Genomic DNA, 21313 nt, shown 5'->3' on the forward strand with positions numbered 1-21313 from the left:
GGGCGTGCAGGAGGCAGCTGGTCAGTGATCCTCTCTCATTGATGTTTCTATCTCCCTTTCCCTTCCTCTCTGAAATCAATAAAAAAAATATTAAAAAAGAAGAAGAACAACAACAACAGTTCGGATTCTAACAGGAAGTGCCGGCACCCATGACCCTGGGAGCTGGCGGAGCCTTCACATCGGCCAGGACTTCCTGTTTGCTTCTCCCCATGTCCACTCTACATCTTGTCTGTCCGAGGTTTTACAGTTTTTGTCGGTGAAAAGACTGCCTGGTCCCTCCTGAGACTGACAGCCAGGCTGCAGCCGGGGAGCGGCCGGCTGGCCTCTCAGATGCCCGACAGCCCCTGTGTCCTGGGCCCCGCGGCCCGACCTCAGGCCGGGCCGAGGAAGCTGCTTCGAGGAGGCCTTCACTCACAGAAGCTGGTCCATACCTCAGAGTCAAGAAACACCACCATCAGGGCGATGGCAAAGTGGGGTTATCACACTTAAGATTTCCGTTCACCAGCAGACGCCTGAGAGAGAATGGAGAGGCAGCAGGGGTTATCTGCATCGTATGTCTGCCCCTCTCTGGGACCCACCCCACGGAGCTTGGTTCTTGGTCCTTGGACCGGCTCTAATTCCTCAGGGATGGCCTGGGGGCCAGGGGGTGCCCCCACCACGGCCCGGCGGGGTCACACGGGGGACACACAGAAACCAAGGTGTGCGCAGGCCTCCCCAGCACACGTTCCCAACGGGGTTGGGGTTGGGTGTGGAGGGTGCAGGGGCTCCGGCACAGCCAGCCCCCTTCCTCCTGGGCCCCTGCCCCAAGGTCCCCTTTCCAGGTGCTTCCTGGGCTCTGATAGGACAACAGAGGCTCAGGGGCGCTGGGGCCCTCCTCCTCCTGGCCCTTCCAGGCCCCGCGTCCTCATCCTGTGTCCACGCCCTCTGGAGGCTTCAGCGTCTCCCTCTGCAGAGTGTGGGATGGGATGGGCTCACCAGATGGCTCTCGCTCCTCCGTCCCCCACATGCCTCAGCGGAGAGATAATCCCCTCCCGCATGACCCACAGGCGGCCAGGCAGCTTTGCTGCTCTGAGTCAGCCCACGGCCTTGGCAGCCCTTACCCGTCGGCAGGGCTGACGCTGGTCCTGGGAAGGGACCCGGGACTGGGGAATTACGCTTTAGCTTTCTCAGTCTCCTCTTCCCGACGGACTTTCTTCCCACTCTTCCCACAATGCCGTGCTCTAATGCCCACGAGGGCACGGGCTGAGTCTCCACAGGAAAAGCATCTTTCAAAGGACACGTGGCAGCCAGAAGGCCGGCTTCAGTAAGAGTGAGCAGAGGGGCACGCGAAGAGGGGGGTCAGGCTCCCAGATAGAGCCGGAATCCACCAGCACCCCCACCGCCAGCGAAGCCCTGGCAGGGCTCTGTCGCCCCAGCCCAGCAGGGCCAGCACCCCGGGAGGACCAGGGGAAGGCCCGCCTTCCCCCCCGGGACCACGCTGAGCCTGGGTCTGCGCAGGTGCTGGCGGCCCACAGCCCTGTGGCGGGACGGCCTGGCTCCGGCCTTCTGTGCCTACTTCAGCCGGCTCAGTGGAAATGTGGGTCAGCATTCGCTCACCTGGCCCGAGGCCAGAGCCGGGGAAGGAGGCACACCCAGCTGGGGCTGCCTGGGGCCCAGCCCAACCCCAGCAGCGACCCTGACCCCACCTCCTGATGGTCGGCCAGAGGGAGGGCCCTGGCACACGAGGATCCCCCGAAATCCAAGGCGCCGCCTGGGTCTCTCACGCACCTTCCTGCTGTGACTCCATCCGATTGAGGTCGACTGGCTTGGCACCAAAGGCCAGCACCCCACTCTCCCTGGTCTACTTTGCCCACAAGCCTCACCCAGCTGGGCTGACCTGGAGGGCCCCTCACCCACAGCACCTGCGCCTGGTGCCTTCACCCCTCCAGGATGTCTGCACCCTCGGCTGCCTGGGCACCCCGAGGCCCCAGAGCTCCAGGGGCGCCACTCTCGAAGGGCCAGGTGCCCTGGCGTTGCCCCTGCTGCAGCCCCTGCTGCAGGTCGCGGAGAGCTGGGTGTGGAGCCGGCGCCCTTTGCCCCATGCCCACGGCCTCCTTCTAGGAACCCCCAAGGCTGTCCCACAGCAAAGGAAGGAGAGGGGGCCTCCTCAGGATTTAAAGCAGCGGTTGCCAATTTAAACCAGGTGGCCACCGCGGATTTAAAGGAAGGATCAGCTCTCCCACAACCACCCAAAAGTGAGGGAAGGGCGAGGGAGCCCCAGCACGTCTCATCTGGGGGTGAAGGGGAGATGTGTGAAGGGGGGGGCGGCGGGCAGGGCTGCAGAGCCCACCTCGGGGTCCTGGAGGCCTGTGCTGGGACTGAAGGGGTGGGAGGGTGGGGCGTCTTCCCTCTGGTGACCAGGCAACCCCGGTGTCTTCTGCGCAGGGCCAGGGGCTGGCCTGGGGCACAGCGGGCAGGGCTCCCTCAGGCAGATCACACAGCCTTGCCTCCCACAATTCCACTGCCAAGACACTGCTTATTTGTCCATCCCTCAGCAGCCTTCCCACTCGTGACCACCCCACACTGCATGGCAGCCATGTCTCCTGAGGACCAGAGTCCTGGAGGTTTGAGGGGTGCTGCTCAGGCCCGTGTTGGGGTCTGCCTGCCAATCCTCTGCCTGGAGTGAGGCTGGTGTGGGCAGGAGTCCTAAGGGAGGAAGGGATGTCTGTCCTTCTATCTCAGGGGTCAGGTCAGGGGCCGTGCCCATTGCCGGCATGTTTTTTTATTTTTTACTAGAGCCCCGGTGCATGAAATTCATGTACAGGTAGGGTCCCTAGGCCTGGCCAGCGATCAGGGCCGATCGGAGCCTTCCTTCCAGCTGCTGGCCGAGGCCTTCCTTCGTTCCACGCCGCCCCCTGGGAGTCAGCACATGTCACAGCAAGCGGTCGAACTCCCAAGGGGACACTGCATATTAGCCTTTTATATATATAGATTTTATTTTTATTGATTTCAGAGAGGAAGGAAGAGGGAGAGAGAAATAGAAACACCAATGATGAGAGAGAATCATGGATCGGCTGCTTCCTGTACGCCCCCCACTGGAGATCGAGCCCGCAACCCAGGCATGTGCCCCTGACCGGAATCGAACCCGGGACCCTTCAGTCCGCAGGCCGACGCTCTATCCACTGAGCCAAACCAGCTAGGGCTATTGCCGGCATGTTAATCGCTGTGTGAAGCCTGGTGATGAGTCCTCAAGGTCGGCCACCTGGGACTAGCTGGCTGGGGCAACACACCCCACCCCATGGCACAGGCCTTGTGGATGCAGATCTGATATGTGGGTGGGTGGGTGGCTCTGGCCACCAGGTGCAATGCACAAGGCCCAGCTCCCCGTCCTCTGCAGGGTGACACTGCCGGGCTTGGCAGTCAGAACATCTGAAGTCCTGGACACCTGTGGCCACAGCCATTGGCTGGCACCGTGGCTCTGGCTGTGACAAGTGGTGAGGGTTCTGGCTCAGCCAACGAGGGGCTGTGTGGGATGCAGCTGCCTGCGGGGAGCAGTGATGGGCGGCAGATGTGCCGGATCCAGCAGGGCCTGGCGGGCTGCCCTCCACCCCACCACTGAAGGCAGCACGTTTTCACCTGTGCTGTGTGATCTGAAACCGGGGGGACTGCCTCCTGTGTAGGAGGCTCACGAGCCCGAGGCTGCCCACCCTCCAGCGTGCCTATCACCCTTGGCCCCACACGCCCGCAGCCTTCTTAGCTCCAGACCGTGAAGCCGCACCTGGAAGGTACCCAGCCTGGTACCCAGCGAGGGCTCAGCTGGGGCTGCCCAGGGAAGCACAGTCTTCCACTGGGTGCACCCCCACAGGAGGCCACGCGCTCTGGGGGCAGGAGGCCAGGAGCTTTAGGCTCCTAACTCGCCAGCTGTGTGGCCTCAGGAGCTACTCGGCTTCTCTGGGCCTCGGCTCCTCCCCACCTGAGAGCGCGGGGTCTGAGCAAGTCTCTACGGCCTGTGTGCCTGTCACAGCTCTCATGTCTGTGTGACACCCTGAAAGTGGCCACGGGCTCACAGACAAGAACGTGCGTGGCTGCGTCCCAACACAGCGTTATTGACCTCATGCGTCCATGAGAGCCCGAGGGAGGTTCTGAAAGTGGCGAAACGGTGAGTGCTGGCAGAGGGCTGGTGGGTGCTGCTGCCATGATCACAGCGCCGTGGCCATGCCCTCCACAGGGGCCCCCGCTCTCTCCTCGCCTCACCTCACCAACCCATGGCCCTCCGGGACGCACGGTGCAGCAGGCCGGGGAAGGCTATGCGCCTGCCGACCAAAGGAGCATGTGATTCAAGGGAGAAAACACCACCACCACAGCCTGCAGCTCGCGTCTGCAGCCCTGGCCAGAGGACGGCGCGGTGACACCCGTGGGCCGCTGAGGGAGAAGGACTCTGCCCAGGCAGCCAGCCCAGAAGTCCTGTGAGCACGGGAGAGTTAGTCATCCCTGCACCCCGTGCAGGGGAACACCGGGAGACTAGCGAAGTGGCCATCAGTCAGACAGAGGCTATAGGGCCGATGCCAAGTTGGGGCGACACGGAGGAGCAGGATGGCGAGGAGCCGGTGCACACGCTCCACACCGGTCTGTGCACCGGTGAGCAAGTGACCGAGACGTACGCCAGGAAAGTCCACGTGCCAGACAACCAGACGCCGTGCACAGGCCGAGTGGAAGGGAAAGGGCCGGCACACAGCAGGCATGCTCACGGCGTCTCCTCACATCCAGCTCCTGGCAACGGAGACACCAGCAGGCGTGGTGCAGACACCGATCTTCACAGCCTCAGAGGGAAAACAGCACGTGCCACAAGGCCACGTGTTCTGCGCTTGTCTGAAGAAAGTACATTAATCAAAATGATCTTATTGTAATCCAGCAAGGTTTAAAATAAATAACAAAAACGTCACGCACATACCCTCAGTATTAACAGTCGGAAACTAAGAGACACACTCGTAGGTAGCCCTTAGATACGACGAGACATCAAATCTGAACACGCGAGCTGCCGGGAAAGCCACAGAAAGTAAACACGTCTCGGCAGAGCCAGGGGCTCAACTGACACGGAACTCGGCGGCTGGGGGAAGAGTCACGGAGGGACTGTGTGCCCATCTCAGGAAACCCGAGTGAGGACGATAAGGAAGGGAATAAGGAAGGTCAAACCAGAGGTTAAGAGAAAACCAATAGGTGAAAAGGAGAAATGATCGTGTTCTTGCTAAAACACACGAAGCAGACACCCCGTCCCATGGAAGGCGGACTGGGAACCGCGGTCTCTGTTGTGTGCTGGGGCCGGAGACCCGTGATCAGGAAGGAGAAAGGACCCACGGAGGGGAGGGGTGGGAGCGTGCTCAGTGCCATCACCTGCAAATCTGAGCAGCTGTTTGACAGTCTGGGGAAACAGGTAATTTTCCAGTGAATGTACTAAATTACCGCAACGACTTAAAATGGGGGAAAACCTGAACAGGGGAACAGGAACCTGGGAAGGTGATTGAAGGTGAAAGAATAAAGTAGTGGTCGGCAAACCGCGGCTCGTGAGCCACATGCGGCTCTTTGGCCCCTTGAGTGTGGCTCTTCCACAAAATACCACGTACCCTAATTAAGTTAATAACAATGTCCCTACCTATATAGTTTAAGTTTAAAAAATTTGGCTCTCAAAAGAAATTTCAATCGTACTGTTGATATTTGGCTCTGTTGACTAATGAGTTTGCCGACCACTGGAATAAAGGAAAGATCGGGGACAGATGCTCACGGCCCAGGAGGCTCTGACCTTAGCTTGGGAGAGAAGTCATTCTAGTGCTATTTTAACTTTCCCAAGACAAAAAAGACGAGAACTCTGCAATTCATCTCATGAAACCAGTATAATTTAATACACAAACCTGATGTGATACAAAGAAAACTACAGACAAATGTCACTTATAAATGAAGATGAGAAAAAAATCAAGAGATGAGCGAAGAGAACCCAGGAAGAAACTGCAGGCCTGTCCATCAGGACTCAGCAGGCCTGCACAGGCTCCGGGGCGGACTGACGTAATTTCATTAACAGTTAGCACAGAAAATTCAGAGAACCCGATCAGTAAGTACTGACGAGAAATGTGGTGAAATCCAGCAACCATTATTAGTAACACTAATTAAAACAGAAGCAATCAAAGACTTGGCACACAACAGAGGCCACGCTCATTCTACACAGGAACACAAAACCGGTCCAAGACCTGCAGGCGCCTGGTGGTGCTGGCCGTTGCCATGGTTACTCAGCGCTTTCTTGGAGGGTCTAGCAAACACCGTAGAATAAGAAAATCAAATAAGTGACATAAACATTAAGAAAAATAGATAAAACCATTTGTGCTGATGACGGGATTGCAAACCTAGAGACTTCCCTTTACCCTAGTTTAAGAACTAGGAGTCAGTAAGAAGAGCGACACCGGTGACTGCTCCTCTAGCCACGAGCACCAGAGGTCAGAGCCAAGACGCAGTCCACAGCAGTGACTGCAGTGGAGGCGAGGGTGCTGACAGCGGGTGAGAACGCCCAAGGTGCTCCCGCTCCTGCACCGCGGGGCCCGCTGCTCCCACAGCCCAGGGACAGCGCCCTCCGCCGCCCCGCCCCCTCCAGGGGTGCGGACACAGCCCTCCAGCCCGCAGGAGTGAAGAGCTGGAGGAAGGGGCCACGCCCAGGCTGTGTTCTCTTGGGGAAAAGCTTTCATGCTGGGGGAGCCCTGAACCAAGTAAATACAGGCAGCCGTGCCAGCGGGGTCTTCCCAGAAACCACCAGACAGGTCGGAGTGGCACCTTCCGGGAATGCCTCTGGGAACGAGCTCCAGCCCAGCCCTTCCCATCCGGGACAGACAGGCTATTATTGGTTTTCACCACGAATGCTGCACAGAGCGCGACAGTAGGGGTGAGCCTGGGTAAATGCAGCCACCTCATTGCTGCCGAGGAAGAGGAGACACTGGGACCCTGTACACTGTGGGTGGGAATGCAAAAATGGCACAATCACGGAGGTTCCTCAAAGAAGGAAAAGTACAACCACCCTATGACCCAGCGATTCCACTCCTGGGGGCTCCCCCAAAGAACTGAGCGGGTCGGGGGAGGTCTTTGTGCGCCCGTGGTTACAAACATGGGAGCAACCCGCGTGTCGGTGGACGAGTGAATAGATAAGCCAACGTGGCCCATCCGTGCAATGGACTGTTGTCAGCCTCAGAGAGGAAGGACACGCCGGCACAGCTACAACACGGGTGCATCGGCCTTCAGGTCGCGAAGGGCAAATACCGTAATGACCCCACTCACACGAGTTCTCTGCAGTGTCCCGCTCACCAGGTAGAATGGTGGGTGCCATGGGCCGGGCAGAGGAGGGAAGTGAGTGTTGGAGAGGGACAGTCCAGGTTCACGAGGAGGGAAGTGAGCGTTGGACGGGACAGTCCAGGGTCACGAGGTGGAAAGTTCTGGGGATGATGGTGCTGACGGTGCCCAGCAGTGGCACTGATCTAAGACCACTGAGCCGGGCACTGAAGATGGTACAGACAGACAGACAAAACCACCTCGCAACGTGGCCTCCTGCCCTCAGCACGACTCAGCCAGTTTTCTTGGTAAAACCCAAACTTGCAGCCGGCCTTTGGCTGCCCTGCACAGGCAGCCGGCCCTGCGTCAGGCCAGGCCGCCGCCGGCTGTTTGGCTCTGACCTTGAAGATGCTGCTCAGGAACTTCGCCCTCGTTCACAACCACGAGCCCGGGGCACGACTGCCTTTGTCTCCTGTGGTTTTGCTTAAAGGCGCAGAACCCACGGAGGCCACTGGGCACTCATGCGACTGAAACAAAGCCTGTTCTGACCTTTCCTGCCTGTTTTCTCTGACGAAGGACAGGCATTTTCGGAAACCCCCTCGGCGCCATGCTTGCTGAAGTCCTGACTTCCAATGTGAATGAGGCCGTGGTAAGTGCAGCCGGCACAGACAGACCTGTGTTCCCGGGCGGCGGACACATCTGGTTCACGGCCAGGACGGCACACCACCCAGCTCTGGGCCCAGAGTGCGGCCCGGCCTCCTCGGAGACGTGGAGCTGGAGGCCATGGCCATGCTTGGCCAGAGCCCTGGGTTCCTCGACCCCCTGCTCGGTCAGAGGGGGCATGGTTACTGAGCGAGGCTGCAGGCAAGGCCCCCACCGGGATAGCCGTGGGGCTCCCTTGCTCGGCACCTCCCAGATCCTGAACTGCAGAGGGTGTGTAAGCCCGGGATCTGGGGTTCCCCACGGGTCTGGGGTGCTCTGAGCAACCTGAGCCAGAGTGGAGCTGAGCTGGAGGGAGGTGGGCAGGTTCCCAGGCAGGTGGGCGAGGAGCAGCTGGTGGCTTTGGCAGCGCAGCCAGTCTGTCCAGCCTTAACAACTCTGGACGTGGCTGACACCTGAGGCAAACCCTCTGCCTACACCAGTCCAGCTCCTGGCCATGACCAGGCACTCCTCCCAGGCCTGAGGGAGGCGCCTGGAAGACTCCCGGGAGTGCCCTGGCCCAGATGGGTACAGGGAAGGTGCGGAGAGGAGGGACCGGGCGGAGGCTGGGAAGCTCAGCCTGCAGGACGGAGCCGCCCTGGTGAAGCTGTGTGCGGTCTGTGGTGTCTGGCGGGAACGGCTCCGGGTGGATGTCTGCTGAGTGGGTGAGTGAGCAGACAAGTGTGTGCCTGTGTGACTGGCACTTAATCCCCCCAGGAAGCCAGACACAGGCCTGAGTCTGTGCTGAGAAGCCGGCCTGTCCCCACCCTCACCCCACCCACGTCGGGCTGTGTCATGCCCAGGGAGGGCCCTGAAAGAGCCTGGTCAGGCCAGACCTAGAGGCCCCTGGGCCAGAAGCCACATGACGGGGTGGCCAAGGTCATCGGGTCCAGCTGGAGGCAGAGCGCCCCGGGGCATCCTGGGTCTGGGCTCCACGGCAAGGCCACGCTGGCAACAGGAGGACGACACCGCTTACCCAGCGTCTCTGTATGCCAGGCCTGTCCTCAGCAACTCACAACTCGGGTCCTGGAAACCCACACCCTCTGAGGCCATCTGAGCAGCACAAACCACCTCCCCACGCGGGAAGGCCTGCGCAGCTGCCCAACGCCCACCATTAGCAGCGCCCTGGGGTTGGACACCTGTAAACACTGCAGACATCCTCTGAGGTGGGCCTGCAGTGTCCACTCTGTACTTACACTCATCTGAGCTACGGCAGACGCTGAGGTCGGGGGTTAGGGGACAGGGATGTCCCCCGTAGCTGTTAGAGCCACAGGGGAGGGGAGCAGGCAGGGAGCGTGGGGTGCAGACAGGAGTGTGGGGGTGCACAGTCCTGGCCTACAGCCACACCCTGGGCCTCATTCCTCTGAAACCACCTCGGGGGTGACTGAGCACAGTGACTTACAGGAAGGGGCCCAAGTCAGTGTCGACGTTAACCAAGCACTCACTGAAGAACAGAACCCCTAAAAAGTGTATTTCCCGTCCCCTCCAGTCCCTCCTCCTGAAGCCTTAGGGAGCAGGGCTTCCATCTATTGAGGTCACTCTGTGTCCCCACCACCAAGACCCAGAAAGTACTCAGCTCTTAGTCCTCGGCAGGAGACAAGATAGAGCGTCCTGGTTTGCAGAAGAGGAGCCTGAGGGTCAGAGTGGTTTGCAGCAGAGTCCAGGACTCACAAAGTAAGCCTAGTCCCTACAGCTGGGCTCCCCACCTGAGGCCCGGCCCAGACCAAGGGCCACAGGTCACATGCCCCCGGAACTCTCCTAGGCCCCTCTCTGAGCACAGCAAATAGTTGGGCCCTTCCCCGTCCCATGTGTCCTAAGAACCCCCTCAGGCATGATCTTGAAGAGGGGCATTCTACCACCAAAGGCAGCGCCTTCCTGGCCAACCTCCTCTCAGCCCCCCACCCTGGACAAGGCCGGGCCCTGTCTCCTGGCCTCTCGTCCAGCAGCACGTCCCAGGTGGGGACCGGAGAGGTGAGACCTCTTCTGATGGGTGTGGGTGGCTGGGGAAGGGCCCCCGATGACGCTGGGCTGCCTCTCGGCCATCCTGGGCCCACTGTCAAGTGGGGTGAGCCCGGAGGGCCCCGTGGCCGGTGAACAGGGGCGAGACTGGACTATGCCTGAGCGAACGGTGGGAGAGCAGACGAGCTATCCCAGGCATGTCCTGCCTCTGTCCTCAAACCCAGACGCTGCTTCTCCAGGAGAACCCGGCGCCGGAGCTGGGAGCTGCCATCTGCTGTTGCTCACGCTCCCTCGAGGGTGCGGGCTGACGGCAGGTCCACACAAACCCACCGAAGCCGTGCGAGCACTGCCCTTCTCCGGGGGGCCGCACAGACGGCGACCACGACTCACCTGTCTGGCAGGCGCGGGAGCCAGACAGGACAGATGGACGTGAAGGCGGAGCCAGGCCACTTGCTCACAAAGGTTTTCTTGAAAACTGTAGTGGCGGTCACAAACACTGCTCTTTCTGTGAGCATGTGGCTGGTTCCCTTGTTATTTTAAGTGAGTGACGTATCCTGAGTGACTGTCCATCACCCACGCACAGGAGCTCTTTGGTGTGAGGGTCCCGAGTCCACGTCTGAGCTGCGGGGCCTGCAGCCTCCACGCAGTGCTCACAGCCACGTCCCTGAGCCCGTGTTATTGCTTTGAAATGCAGGCGACATGGCTTGTTTTTGTCTGCATTCTGTTCTTGTTGATCCTTTCCCCTCCTTTTTTGAATACGTGAAACATCCTAAAACCACCATGCTTTCTGTTCGTGCCCCAGACCTCCCAGGCTCGTAGGAGCGAGACCATCCTGCCCTCTCCCCGTTCCCAGGCCTGTGGCTCGGTCCTAGAAACATTCTCCTGACAGTGAGCAGAGACAGACCGGAATCTGACAGCGATGTCCTGCGGGCCAAGCACCCCTGACCTCTGTCCCTCGAGGGAAGTGGGTCAGGGACGGGCGCCTCCTGCCCCGAGGGACCTGGCAGCCCTGAGGGTGGGAGGTTCTCCTCCCTGAGCACGCCCCCCCACCCGTGGTTCTGATTCCCTGGGGGCGCCCGCCCAGCTCTGGGCAGCTGGATGTGAAGGAGGCGGCTGTGTTCTAAGCAAGCGGGGCCCCAGGCCCCTCTCGCAGCCTGGCTCCGGCACTCCCACCACCAGCAGGCTGCGGCTGCGGCTGTAACACGCTGGCTTTGGCACCACCTCCAGGGAGACACTGGGAAGGCCTGTTGGGAAAGCAGAGAGCAGCAGGGAGAGGAGAGGGCGGGGAGGCCGGGAGGGAGGGAAAGACAAAGAAAGGGGTGCGGCAACTGGCAGGCACCCGACCAGAGCAAGAGTGACCTCAGCGCCGGAGCAGCCTCTCAGCCTCAGAGCCAGGCGGCCAGGGCAGCTGCAGGGCACGGAGTCCCTTTCTCCTCTGCGCTCCGCCGGCTGCAGTGGGGACCTGGGCCCGCTGGCCAGCCGGGTGCCATCCTCAGCATCAATTGGAGCTCTGGGCTCTTGCGGGGACCATCCCAGGCCACAGCCCAGCTGCCTGCCTTCCTGCTGCTCCTGCTGGGTGAGTACCGCGTGTGCGCCTCTGACCCCAACCCCTAAGTCACCGGCCTCCTGGCATTACCCACCCCCATACAGAAACCGGCAGCACCGCGGAGGGAGGCCCGAGTTGGCCATGCAGTTCTGGGCATAGTGAGTCCAAAAGCTGACCCTCCAGGTTCTGGGTTCCCTCGGACGGCAACACCAGAAGTGTGTAATTGGGGATGCCACGCCTGGGCACCAGGGCCCCAAACCTGTCGGGCACCCTAGGTTCCTAGACACACACCTGCAAATCCAGCTTCCACTTTCCAGAATGGGGGCAGGCCAAGCCCGAGCCGGAGGCGGAGCAGGGAGGGAACGGCTCAGGCTGTCAGCGAAGGCCCTGTCTGGGCTGGCACGCAGCAGGGTGTCTGGGGGCCAGCTGTGCAGCCTGTGGAGCTCACCCCTCTTCTAGGGGATGGAAACCCGGACCCCGGCCGCCGCCCAGGGCAGGGCCCTCTGGGCTCTCCTACTGGCCACACTGGGCACCACAGCCAGCCAGCCACTGCGGGGAGACTCCGTGTGTACGGCCCGGCCTCTGGCCAAGTACAGCATCACCTTCACGGGCAAGTGGAGCCAGACGGCCTTTCCCAAGCAGTACCCACTGTTCCGGCCGCCCGCGCAATGGTCTTCCCTGCTGGGTAAGCGCGGCCCTGCCCCTGCGCTTGGCATGGCCACGCGGGGGGACGGCACCTGGCAGCAGCACCACACCTCGCAGTCTGGGGGCACTCTCATCCAATTCACTTCAGTGCCAGCTCTGTTTGCTGGACACCGACTGCATGCTGGCCGGTGATGGCCTGGGCTCTGGGGGTGGGGGGCAGGATGGCCAGAGTCAGGGGAAGGCCATTGAGCTGGTCACCAGCAGTGTCTCTGGGCAGCACGAGGCCACAGGGTATCCCCATGTAACGGGGATGGGGAGGGGGGAGGGGTGCGCTCACGCGGGGCGGTTGCTCATGCAGCAATGGGCCACAGGGGCAGCGCACAGCTCCGACTACAGCATGTGGCGGGAGAACCAGTACGCCAGCAATGGGCTGCGGGACTTCGCGGAGCGGGGCGAGGCCTGGGCCCTGATGAAGGAGATCGAGGCGGCCGGAGAGAAGCTCCAGAGCGTGCACGAGGTGTTCTCAGCACCCGCCGTGCCCAGCGGCATGGGGCACACCTCCTCGGAGTTCGAGGTGCACGCTCGGCACTCACTGGTAAGTGCAGACGGTGGGCAGGAGGGGAGGGGCGTGGGCGTGGCGGCCACCCTGCTGAGCCCCTGGCCCCCCAGGTGTCCTTTGTGGTCCGGATTGTCCCCAGCCCCGACTGGTTTGTGGGCGTCGACAGTCTGGACCTGTGTGATGGGAACCGCTGGAGAGAGCAGGTCACCGTGGACCTTTACCCACACGACGCGGGGACAGACAGCGGCTTCACCTTCTCCTCCCCCAACTTCGCGACCATCCCGCAGGACACAGTGACCGAGGTGAGGGACGGGGAGGCGGTGACAGCACTGGCCACTCGGGGCAGCTCCTGTTTTCCAGCTTTGTCTCTTGTTTGGACAGCACCCCTGTCCGTAGGGTCACAGTGAGCAGGGGCGTGGTCCTGCCCAGGAGGGAGCTGGCTGCGCTGCAGGATGGGGGGTACGAGGTGGGGGCCCGGAGGAGGCCAGGCCTTCCTGGTCCCTTGCCCGGACCATGCACCAGGCGCCCCAATGGGCCGCGAAGGCCCAGTTGGGGTGTTTCCACACTGCCCTGCTGGCTCCCACCTGGGCCAAGCACACAGCAGGTGCAGGTGGGCTCCTGGGCCCCCAGCCGAGCTGACAGCCCTTCTCCCATCTCCCCAGATAACCTCCTCCTCTCCCAGCCACCCGGCAAACTCCTTCTACTACCCACGGCTGAAGGCCCTGCCCCCCATCGCCAGGGTGACCCTGGTGCGTCTCCGGCAGAGCCCCAGGGCCTTCGTGCCTCCCGCCATAGACCTGGCCGGCAGGGGCAACGAGATCGGGGACGGCCTCTCGGGTAAGCCCAGGTCCCACCCCCACTACCGCGTTCCCTGCCCTCGACAGCCGTGCTCCTGGGCCAAGTGCTCAGGCCCGCGGGAGCCGCCACGCCACCACTGGCGCCTGAGGGCAGAGAGCCACTCGGTGAGCGTGTCACACGGGGCTGAGCTCAGCTTTCATGGCAACAGCAGCGCCGACGCCCAGCCCTGCACCGGCTCTTACCTCTCACCCTGAGAGTAACCCTGAAGCAGTGTCCCAAGAGGGACTGTCTGACGTGGCAATACCACCACCTCCCCCCCCCCACTCTTCCGAGGCCAGCCGCCCACATGTGACCCCACAGGGGGTGACGGTCCAGGGGCCAGGTCACGTCGTCCACCCCCACGGTGCTCCCCTGCAGCAGCCCCAACTTGCCATGGAGGTCACCCCATTCTAAGCCAGGCTCTTGGGGGTGATTGCCCACCACCAGGCTGGGCCAGGACCCCAACAACATCAGGGGCAGGAAGGGAGTCAAACCAGGGAGAGGCCACTGATGCCCACACAGCCCAGGGCCCGAGCTTAGGGTTCGGCACAAGACCTCCGGGGTCCTGGTGGTTCACAGCAGGTGGTACAAGAAGATGGGGTTCTGGGGGTTCCGAGCGTTGGGTGGTTCAGAGCATTCTGTGAGGATGACTAGAATTCTGGGAGACTTGGTAGTTGGTTGATTCAAGCTCTAAACTTACTAACATTGGTAAGTGCAGCCGGAAGGAGGTGGGAGGTGGCCCTGCCCACGGGGGCGGGATACCGGTGTCAGGCGCTGGTGAGTGTGGGGCCATGCTCGCGTGGTCAGCTCTGAGCGGGTCAGTGACTGGATTCACAGCAGGGGTCCTCTCCCCCAGGAATGTGGGCATGGCTGAGTCCCGGGCTCTCGTCCCCACGCTGCCTGTGGAGAGGAGCAAGCACGCGGCTCGCAGCGCAGGAGCATTAAGCCAAGTCGTTTCCGTGGTTCCTTAGGAGGGTGGGTGGCACTTTCTTGTCGCGGACTGAACCACGCTGCGAAGGCGCTTCCTCTCCACTCTGCAGTCTGGAGCAGGTCTCACGGGTGACCACACCGGGTGCCCTTCTGCCACAGCTCCTCCTCCCTGCGGCTCACAGCCCCCTTCTGTGCTTGGTCCAGTTCCAGAAACGCCGCTGGACTGCGAGGTCTCCCTCTGGTCATCCTGGGGGCTGTGCGAAGGTCTGTGCGGGAAGCTGGGAGCCAAGACCAGGACTCGCTATGTCCGCGTGCAGCCTGCCAACCATGGGGCGCCCTGCCCCGAGCTTGAAGAGGAGGCCGAGTGCGTCCCTGACAACTGTGTGTGAGCCACGGGCCCAGTTGCTTGGGTTGGGGCCACTCAGCGAGCAGGCCGAGCGCAGCTTCATCACCTCTGAGCCGCACTGCTGACCGACGCTCTGCACAGCGTGCCCGCGGGCCCGAGGGGCATCAGAAGCAGGCGTCTCCTTTCTGCAAGTTCTCCCTTGTGGCCCCACATCCTAAGGTCCGCTCGTGTGGACGCACACGTCTGCTCTAACCCATGTCCGGTGTGTGTGCCACCGTGCAGCCATGGTCCTCCGTGCAGAGGACGTGTGCACAATGCCTGGCTGGGTGCCCTGCAGGACAGCCACCCGCCCCAGGCCCAGGAGCCGAGCCGCATGTGCTGGCTGTGAAATACCTCGGTCCTGGAGCCCAGGCGGCCGCGGGCACAGGAGCCCTCACCACGCCTGCTCCTCAGAGCAAGGCTGCCTGGGCACTGGCTGCTCCTGGCATCCAAGCAGTGACGCCTCAGGAGGTAAAAAAGGGGGTCAGGCTGGGGTACCTCACCTGGTATTGTCACATGACTGATTTTGCACTTGAATAAAGACTATCTGTTTCCTGACATTGGTGGCCATCACCTGGCGGGCACTGGATAAGGGCAGACAAGGGCCGCCCACCTGCCCCCGGAGCAGGGTCTCCCCCAGACTTCCTTGAAGAGCACACAGCAAACGTCAGAACATGTAAACATGGTGCCAGGCTCCCTGCACATCTGCAGTCCTCCCCAGGCCATTGAGCACCAGGGCCCCACCTCAGAGATGGCCCAGAGGGCTCACTGCTTGCCTGCCCTGGCCCTTGTCTGAGGTTGGGGGTTCGAAAGCTTGTGCCACCAGCATGGATCCCTCAGGGACTCCCCAGGGAGCAGAGTGGAGGCTGGGCTGGGCCCTCAGGACGGTGGGAGATGGAGACACTTTCAGGCCATTATTCCTCCTGCTTGGGTTCCCGCAGGTCCCTCTCTCTCACCCACCCTGCAGCCAGGGGCCTGGAGAGCGCCCCCCCTTCCCAGGCAGGCTGCCCCCATGCCTTCCAGGACCCAGGGGCCATATTGCTGGCCCTCTCAGGAACGGGGCTCAGCTCCCCCTTGACACAGCAAGTTCCTGGCCGGGAGATGCCCCTTCCCCTCCCTGACAGGCCTTCCTGCAAACTTGACCTCAGGGCCCTTCCATCCTCTGCGAACACTCCCCTCCTTGGCCCCATTCCTCTCTCCAGATTCAGATCCCCAAAGGTCACCTTGACCCTTGGCCTTGGGGAGGAAGGAGGAAAAGCAGCTGCCTGTGACCATTTTGCTAAAGGCGGGGGTGTGGGGTGTGAAGGCACAGCGAGTGCCTTAAACACGCGCTCAGGCCTGGAAGTGCTGCTAAACAGACTGGCAGCGTCCCTGAGAGGAGGCACTTTTCTGCAGAATGTTCTGGGCATGTAATCTTGGGGCTCCCCTCAGAGATGCTTCCTGACAGCGCTCCCCAGGGAGGGGTACCGGCCAAGCTCCTCAGGGAGCCCCGTGTGCCTAGCCCTGCACTCCAGCGAGGCCCCATGTTGGGTCTGTCTGCTCACGGACACCCTCGCCCCTAGGAGCTGGCCGTGCAGGCTCCCAGCGAATGGCTTTGGGGTGAAGGGCACTCACGTGGTGACAGCACTGCTTGGGCACGTGGCAGACACAGCAAATTCTTGCTGAATGAGCAGGGACTCCACTCTCCTCATCTGTTTTGCCCGAGTCCTGACACTGAGCACATAAGATACCAGACAAAATGAGACACCCTTTAAGAAAAGATAATGCCCTGATGAAGCGGTAGAAGGCACGGAATTCCTCCACGGCCAAACAGCAAGCAGCCACTGGGTAAGTGCACGTGCAGGAGCCAGACTCCACCCTGGATGCCCTGCTGGCCTGGGATGTCCGAGGCTCTTATCTCACAGCGTGCCCCCCCTACCCCCCAGTGTAGAGCGAACAAACAGCTGGCCCTACAAGGGCACGGCCTCTCTTGCACTTGGCTCTGCGGAGAAGAAAAAAATTGTCCCTGAAAATTCCTGAATGTCAGCCCCTGCTCACACAGGCAGGAGATCGAAACACCCATTAAAAGTTTTGCTTGAAAGTTCCTGGGCTGGTGACGCCCTGAGGCTCCTGGAAGACATGAGCACAAGTCCTCCCTGGAGACCCTACTGTGGATTCGGGACTCACAGAATTCCCGCTATAAGATGAACTCACAATCTAAATGCACCGACACACAAGGGAGTCAGCAGGGCCCCCCTAAATTAGAGGAAACAGCAAACTACAAAGTCAGACCCACCATGCCCAGGTGCAGGATCGTCATGGGGAGAACGTGATTGAGCACATGACTGTGTTATGCAGCCGGAGTGCAAACTTGAGAGCGTTCCATAGAACCAAGCATGGAGTCTGACCTGAACACATGCTGCACATGCCAGTCCCATGACAGACCAGCAGGCAGGTCTCCCAGGACCATGTACTCTATATAGGGCGTGTACAGTCCCAAAAGAACACCGCAGGTGGGGGGCAGATATAGCGGTACAGACCCCTGTCGACACCATGTTGCCTCCCCTTCTTCCGGGGCAGGGGGAGAAGTGACAAGTGTCATTTGGGGCCAGAACTTTTACTGCTCATGTCAGATGCTCCAGACCCCAAAGTGTATGACAACATGGAGGCGCCTTCGCAGATGCCACCTGGAGCTCACACACTGAGGACCCCCACCCTGGAAAGTGCCTCGAACCTGCAGCCAACTTAGATATAACCTTTGTCGTGTTAAGACGCGGAGATTTGGGAGACAGATGATGGAAGTAAACAGTAAAGGAATCTTGCGTTACACAGTGCTCAGCTCTGGAGAAGAACGGATTGAATACTTGCTGGTGGTGACGATGGTGCTGGTGCTGGTGCTGGTCCTGGTGGATAGTAGTGATGATGGTGGTGGTGGTGATGATGATGGTGGTGATGATGATGGTGGTGATGACAGTGACAGTGATGACACTGGTAATGCTGGTTATGGTGATGATGATGGTGATAATGGTGATGGTGATGATGGTGGTGATAATGGTCATGGTGATGATGGTGACAGTGGTGATGATGGTGGTGATAATGGTGGTGGTGATGATGATGGTGGTGATGACAGTGACAGTGATGATGATAGTGGCAATGCTGGTTATGGTGATGATGGTGGTGACGGTGGTGATGACGGTGGTGATGATGGTGGTGATGATGACGGTGACAATGTGATGATGGTGGTGATGATGATGGTGACAGTGGTGGTGATGATGGTGATGATGACGGTGACAATGTGATGATGGTGGTGATGATGGTGGTGAAGATGATGGTGGTGGTGTCAACCCTAGTCACAACATTCAGTACAGGAAGGTTTTGGCCGCCTGGGTCGGCCCAGGGAGAGTGAGGGAATGAGTGAGGACAGGTGTACTCCGAGGCTCCTGTGGGTTTGGCGTGCTACCATGTGCTGGGTGGCTGAAGGGCACTGGGCCAAATGCGCTGTCCCAGCATCTACTGCGATACCTGCAGGTCTCTCGCACAGGCTGGGAATGTGTACCCTGGGCTTCGAGGGGCTGCCGGCTGGGCCCAGCAGGGGCGGGACCCAGAGCTGGCACGTTGAGGAGGAGGCAGAAGTGATCGTCAGTGCCAAATACAGGAGGAGGGGAAGGTCATGGCGATGGTCCACCGTGCTCACCAACACCAAGCACGTGACCAGGGCAGGGCGGAGCAGCTGGTGGCATTGGGGGGTTAGAAGGTAGGGATAGGACGTTGAGAAGTGATGGGAGGGGTGTCCTGGCAGAGATGGTGGACTGAACACTCACATCTAACCCACTTCTGTCCACACTCCACTAAGACTACAGAAAAGGATGTTTAGATGGAATAACCCAGAGGCTGCCTTGGGCACTGGGTCTGCCCAGGCGCTCTGAAGGGACCTCCCCCTCCACACACACACACACACACACAGCCGGACCCTAACCCAGGGTGGAAACACCATCTGAGACACTGACATTCCATAAGAGTTCGGGGAGAGCTCTCACTTCCTCCCACTTTCACAAATAAGCAAACAAAAGCATTGAACTGGGCCTGGAGCAGAGGCGCTGGGGTCAGGCCAACTATGTGAGCAGCTGGAAGGGCAGGGCTCCTGGGGGCTGCTGCTGAGCGTGGGCCAGAGCAGAGTCCAGAAGACAGCCTGGCGCTCTCCTGCTCAACGGGCCCTCCCAGACAGCGGTGTCCCTCGATACCAGGGAAGAGCAGATGCATTCTCTCTGCAGGAAGCTTTCCCAACTCCCAGTGGGGTCTCAGGCCTCCCACCAATCAAAATCAAGCCTTGAGTGCCACCCAAAAGCCACCAGTTAAACCAAAAAGCAAGTCACTATAATTGAAAGTAAAGAGAAAACCCCCCAATAGATCCTGAGAGCCAAGCTAATGAAATGATCAGAACTAGAACACAGAAAAGCTACAACAAAAATGACCAATCAACAAGGGATGATCATAAAGGAACAGCTACCTTCGGAAAGAAAAGGCCATGTGGGCCGCCAGGCCTCGGTCAGTCGGTTAAAGAGCCGACCCAAGCACAGCTGGAGGAGGAGCTAGGGACCTGGAAGGCATTACTGGGACATCCCCCAGAATGCAGCACAGAGGAGGCAGAGGCAGGAAACTTCCAGAAGATACGGAAGATAAAATGAGAAGCCTTACTCCCGACACTGAGGATATGCCAGGGGTAGCGGAGAAAGCTAAAATAGCAGCAGCATGGATGGATCTGGAGAGCATCATGCTCAGTGAAATAAGCCAGTCAGCGAAAGATATACCACATGATCTCACTCATTTATGGAAAATAAAGAACATCACAAACGGTTGAACAAAAATAGAGGCAAAGAAGTATCGAACAGACTGTCAAACTACAGTGGGAAGGTAGGGGAGGGTTGTGGGGGTAAGAGATCAACCGAAGGACTTGTATGCATGCATATAAGCACAACCAATGGACGCAAGACACTGGGCATGGAGGGACGAGGGCAAGTGCCGGGGGGTAGGGGAGGCCGGGGGGAGGTCAGTGGGGGAAAAGAAGAGACATATGTACTACTATTTGTAATACCTTAAACAATAAAAAATTTTTTAAAAAGGTATCTTTAGCCGAAACCGGTTTGGCTCAGTGGATAGAGCGTCGGCCTGCGGACTCAAGGGTCCCTGGTTCGATTCCGGTCAAGGGCATGTACCTTGGTTGCGGGCACATCCCCAGTAGGGGGTGTGCAAGAGGCAGCTGATCGATGTTTCTCTCTCATCGATGTTTCTAACTCTCTATCCCTCTCTCTTCCTCTCTGTAAAAAATCAAAAAAAGGTATCTTTAGAACAAGAACGCGTAATAGAGCCCAAACAGGACAGAGAAAAGCCACCACGCCCGTGCACATGAAACTGCCCTCCACCAACACAGGAGACGGCCTTCAACGGCCCAGAGCGGGGGCACATCACCACGAAGGCGCGTCTGCTGGAGCGACCGCGTTTTCCAACAGCAGCCACGGGGTCAGAGGCAGCCAACACCGCCGTCCGCATGCTGAGAGGAACTGTCAGCCCGGAGCAGTGACGGCATGAAGCTTTCAGGATGAAGCTACACACTCTCAGATGAAGGAAAACTGAGCGTCACACCAGGCAGCTGCCGGGGAAGGAGCTCCTTGAGGAGCTTCGGCACAAAAGCACCCTCTCTGCCCTGGAAACGCTCAGCGCAGACGGCCCTGGGGACAAACACCCTCTACCCGGTGTCTTATCTGTATCAGAGGAGCCCAAGACCAGGGGCAGCCGGGGGAGAGGAGCACGGGTCCACCTGGACCACCACCAGAATCTGTCTGATGCAACTGCCCTGGAGCGCTGGAATCTGAGGACGGCCAGCAACGCCCAGGGAAGACTTGGACGGTACATTGTGGTTAATTTTGCCCAACGTCAGCTCTTAGCACAGTAGCAGCTACCCGTCCCGACTCCAGCCAGGGTCAGGCGGCTGTGTACCTGCTCCTGGAGCAGCCGACGTGCAGCCTGCAGGGACCAGGTGGGCAAACAGGGCCTTGTCGCCCAGGGATCTGTGAGCGGACTGGTGACTGGTGCTTCTGATCACAGCGATGCGAGGGCGGGGGGGGGGGGGGGGGCCTTGTTACAAGCCCTGCCCTCTCCAGTGGAAGGGGCTTGCAGGAGACTTAAAGAGCTGGCCTCCTTTTCTGTCGCCTCCCCCTTAATTTTTCACTTTTCCCCTTTCAGAGCCAAACACGGAGAAGGTATTTAAAACAACTGCGCACACAGGGAAAACGAGAGAGTGACTGGGCATGCCGGGGGACGTCTCAGGAGAGACCTGAGGAGACCTTAGGGCCATTCCTCCGGTGGCCTTGACAGAGCCAGCCCACAACACGTGACAACAGTAACAGAACAGCACCCTGGGAAGGGGGAGGATGTGATTTCCAGAGTTACCACGATATTCAATCCAAATAGCCCGTGCCCAACAATTTATCACGGG

The 21313-nt window shown here is 59.9% G+C and overlaps 1 protein-coding gene across 1 annotated transcript; it reads left to right on the top strand.

Moving 5' to 3' along the window:
- The first annotated feature begins 11229 nt into the window (after window positions 1–11229).
- On the top strand, window positions 11230–15399 carry SPON2 (spondin 2). Its single transcript, XM_079779339.1, has 6 exons — window positions 11230–11515; window positions 11945–12170; window positions 12502–12725; window positions 12800–12991; window positions 13352–13526; window positions 14661–15399. The coding sequence occupies exons 2-6, from the start codon at window positions 11948–11950 to the stop codon at window positions 14843–14845; spliced, it is 999 nt and encodes a 332-aa protein (XP_079635465.1). The 5' UTR covers window positions 11230–11515; window positions 11945–11947; the 3' UTR covers window positions 14846–15399.
- The last annotated feature ends 5914 nt before the right edge of the window (window positions 15400–21313 follow it).

The sequence above is a fragment of the Cnephaeus nilssonii genome (genome assembly GCF_951640355.1).
Source record: "Cnephaeus nilssonii genome assembly, chromosome: 1".
Classification (NCBI taxonomy): domain Eukaryota; kingdom Metazoa; phylum Chordata; class Mammalia; order Chiroptera; family Vespertilionidae; genus Cnephaeus; species Cnephaeus nilssonii.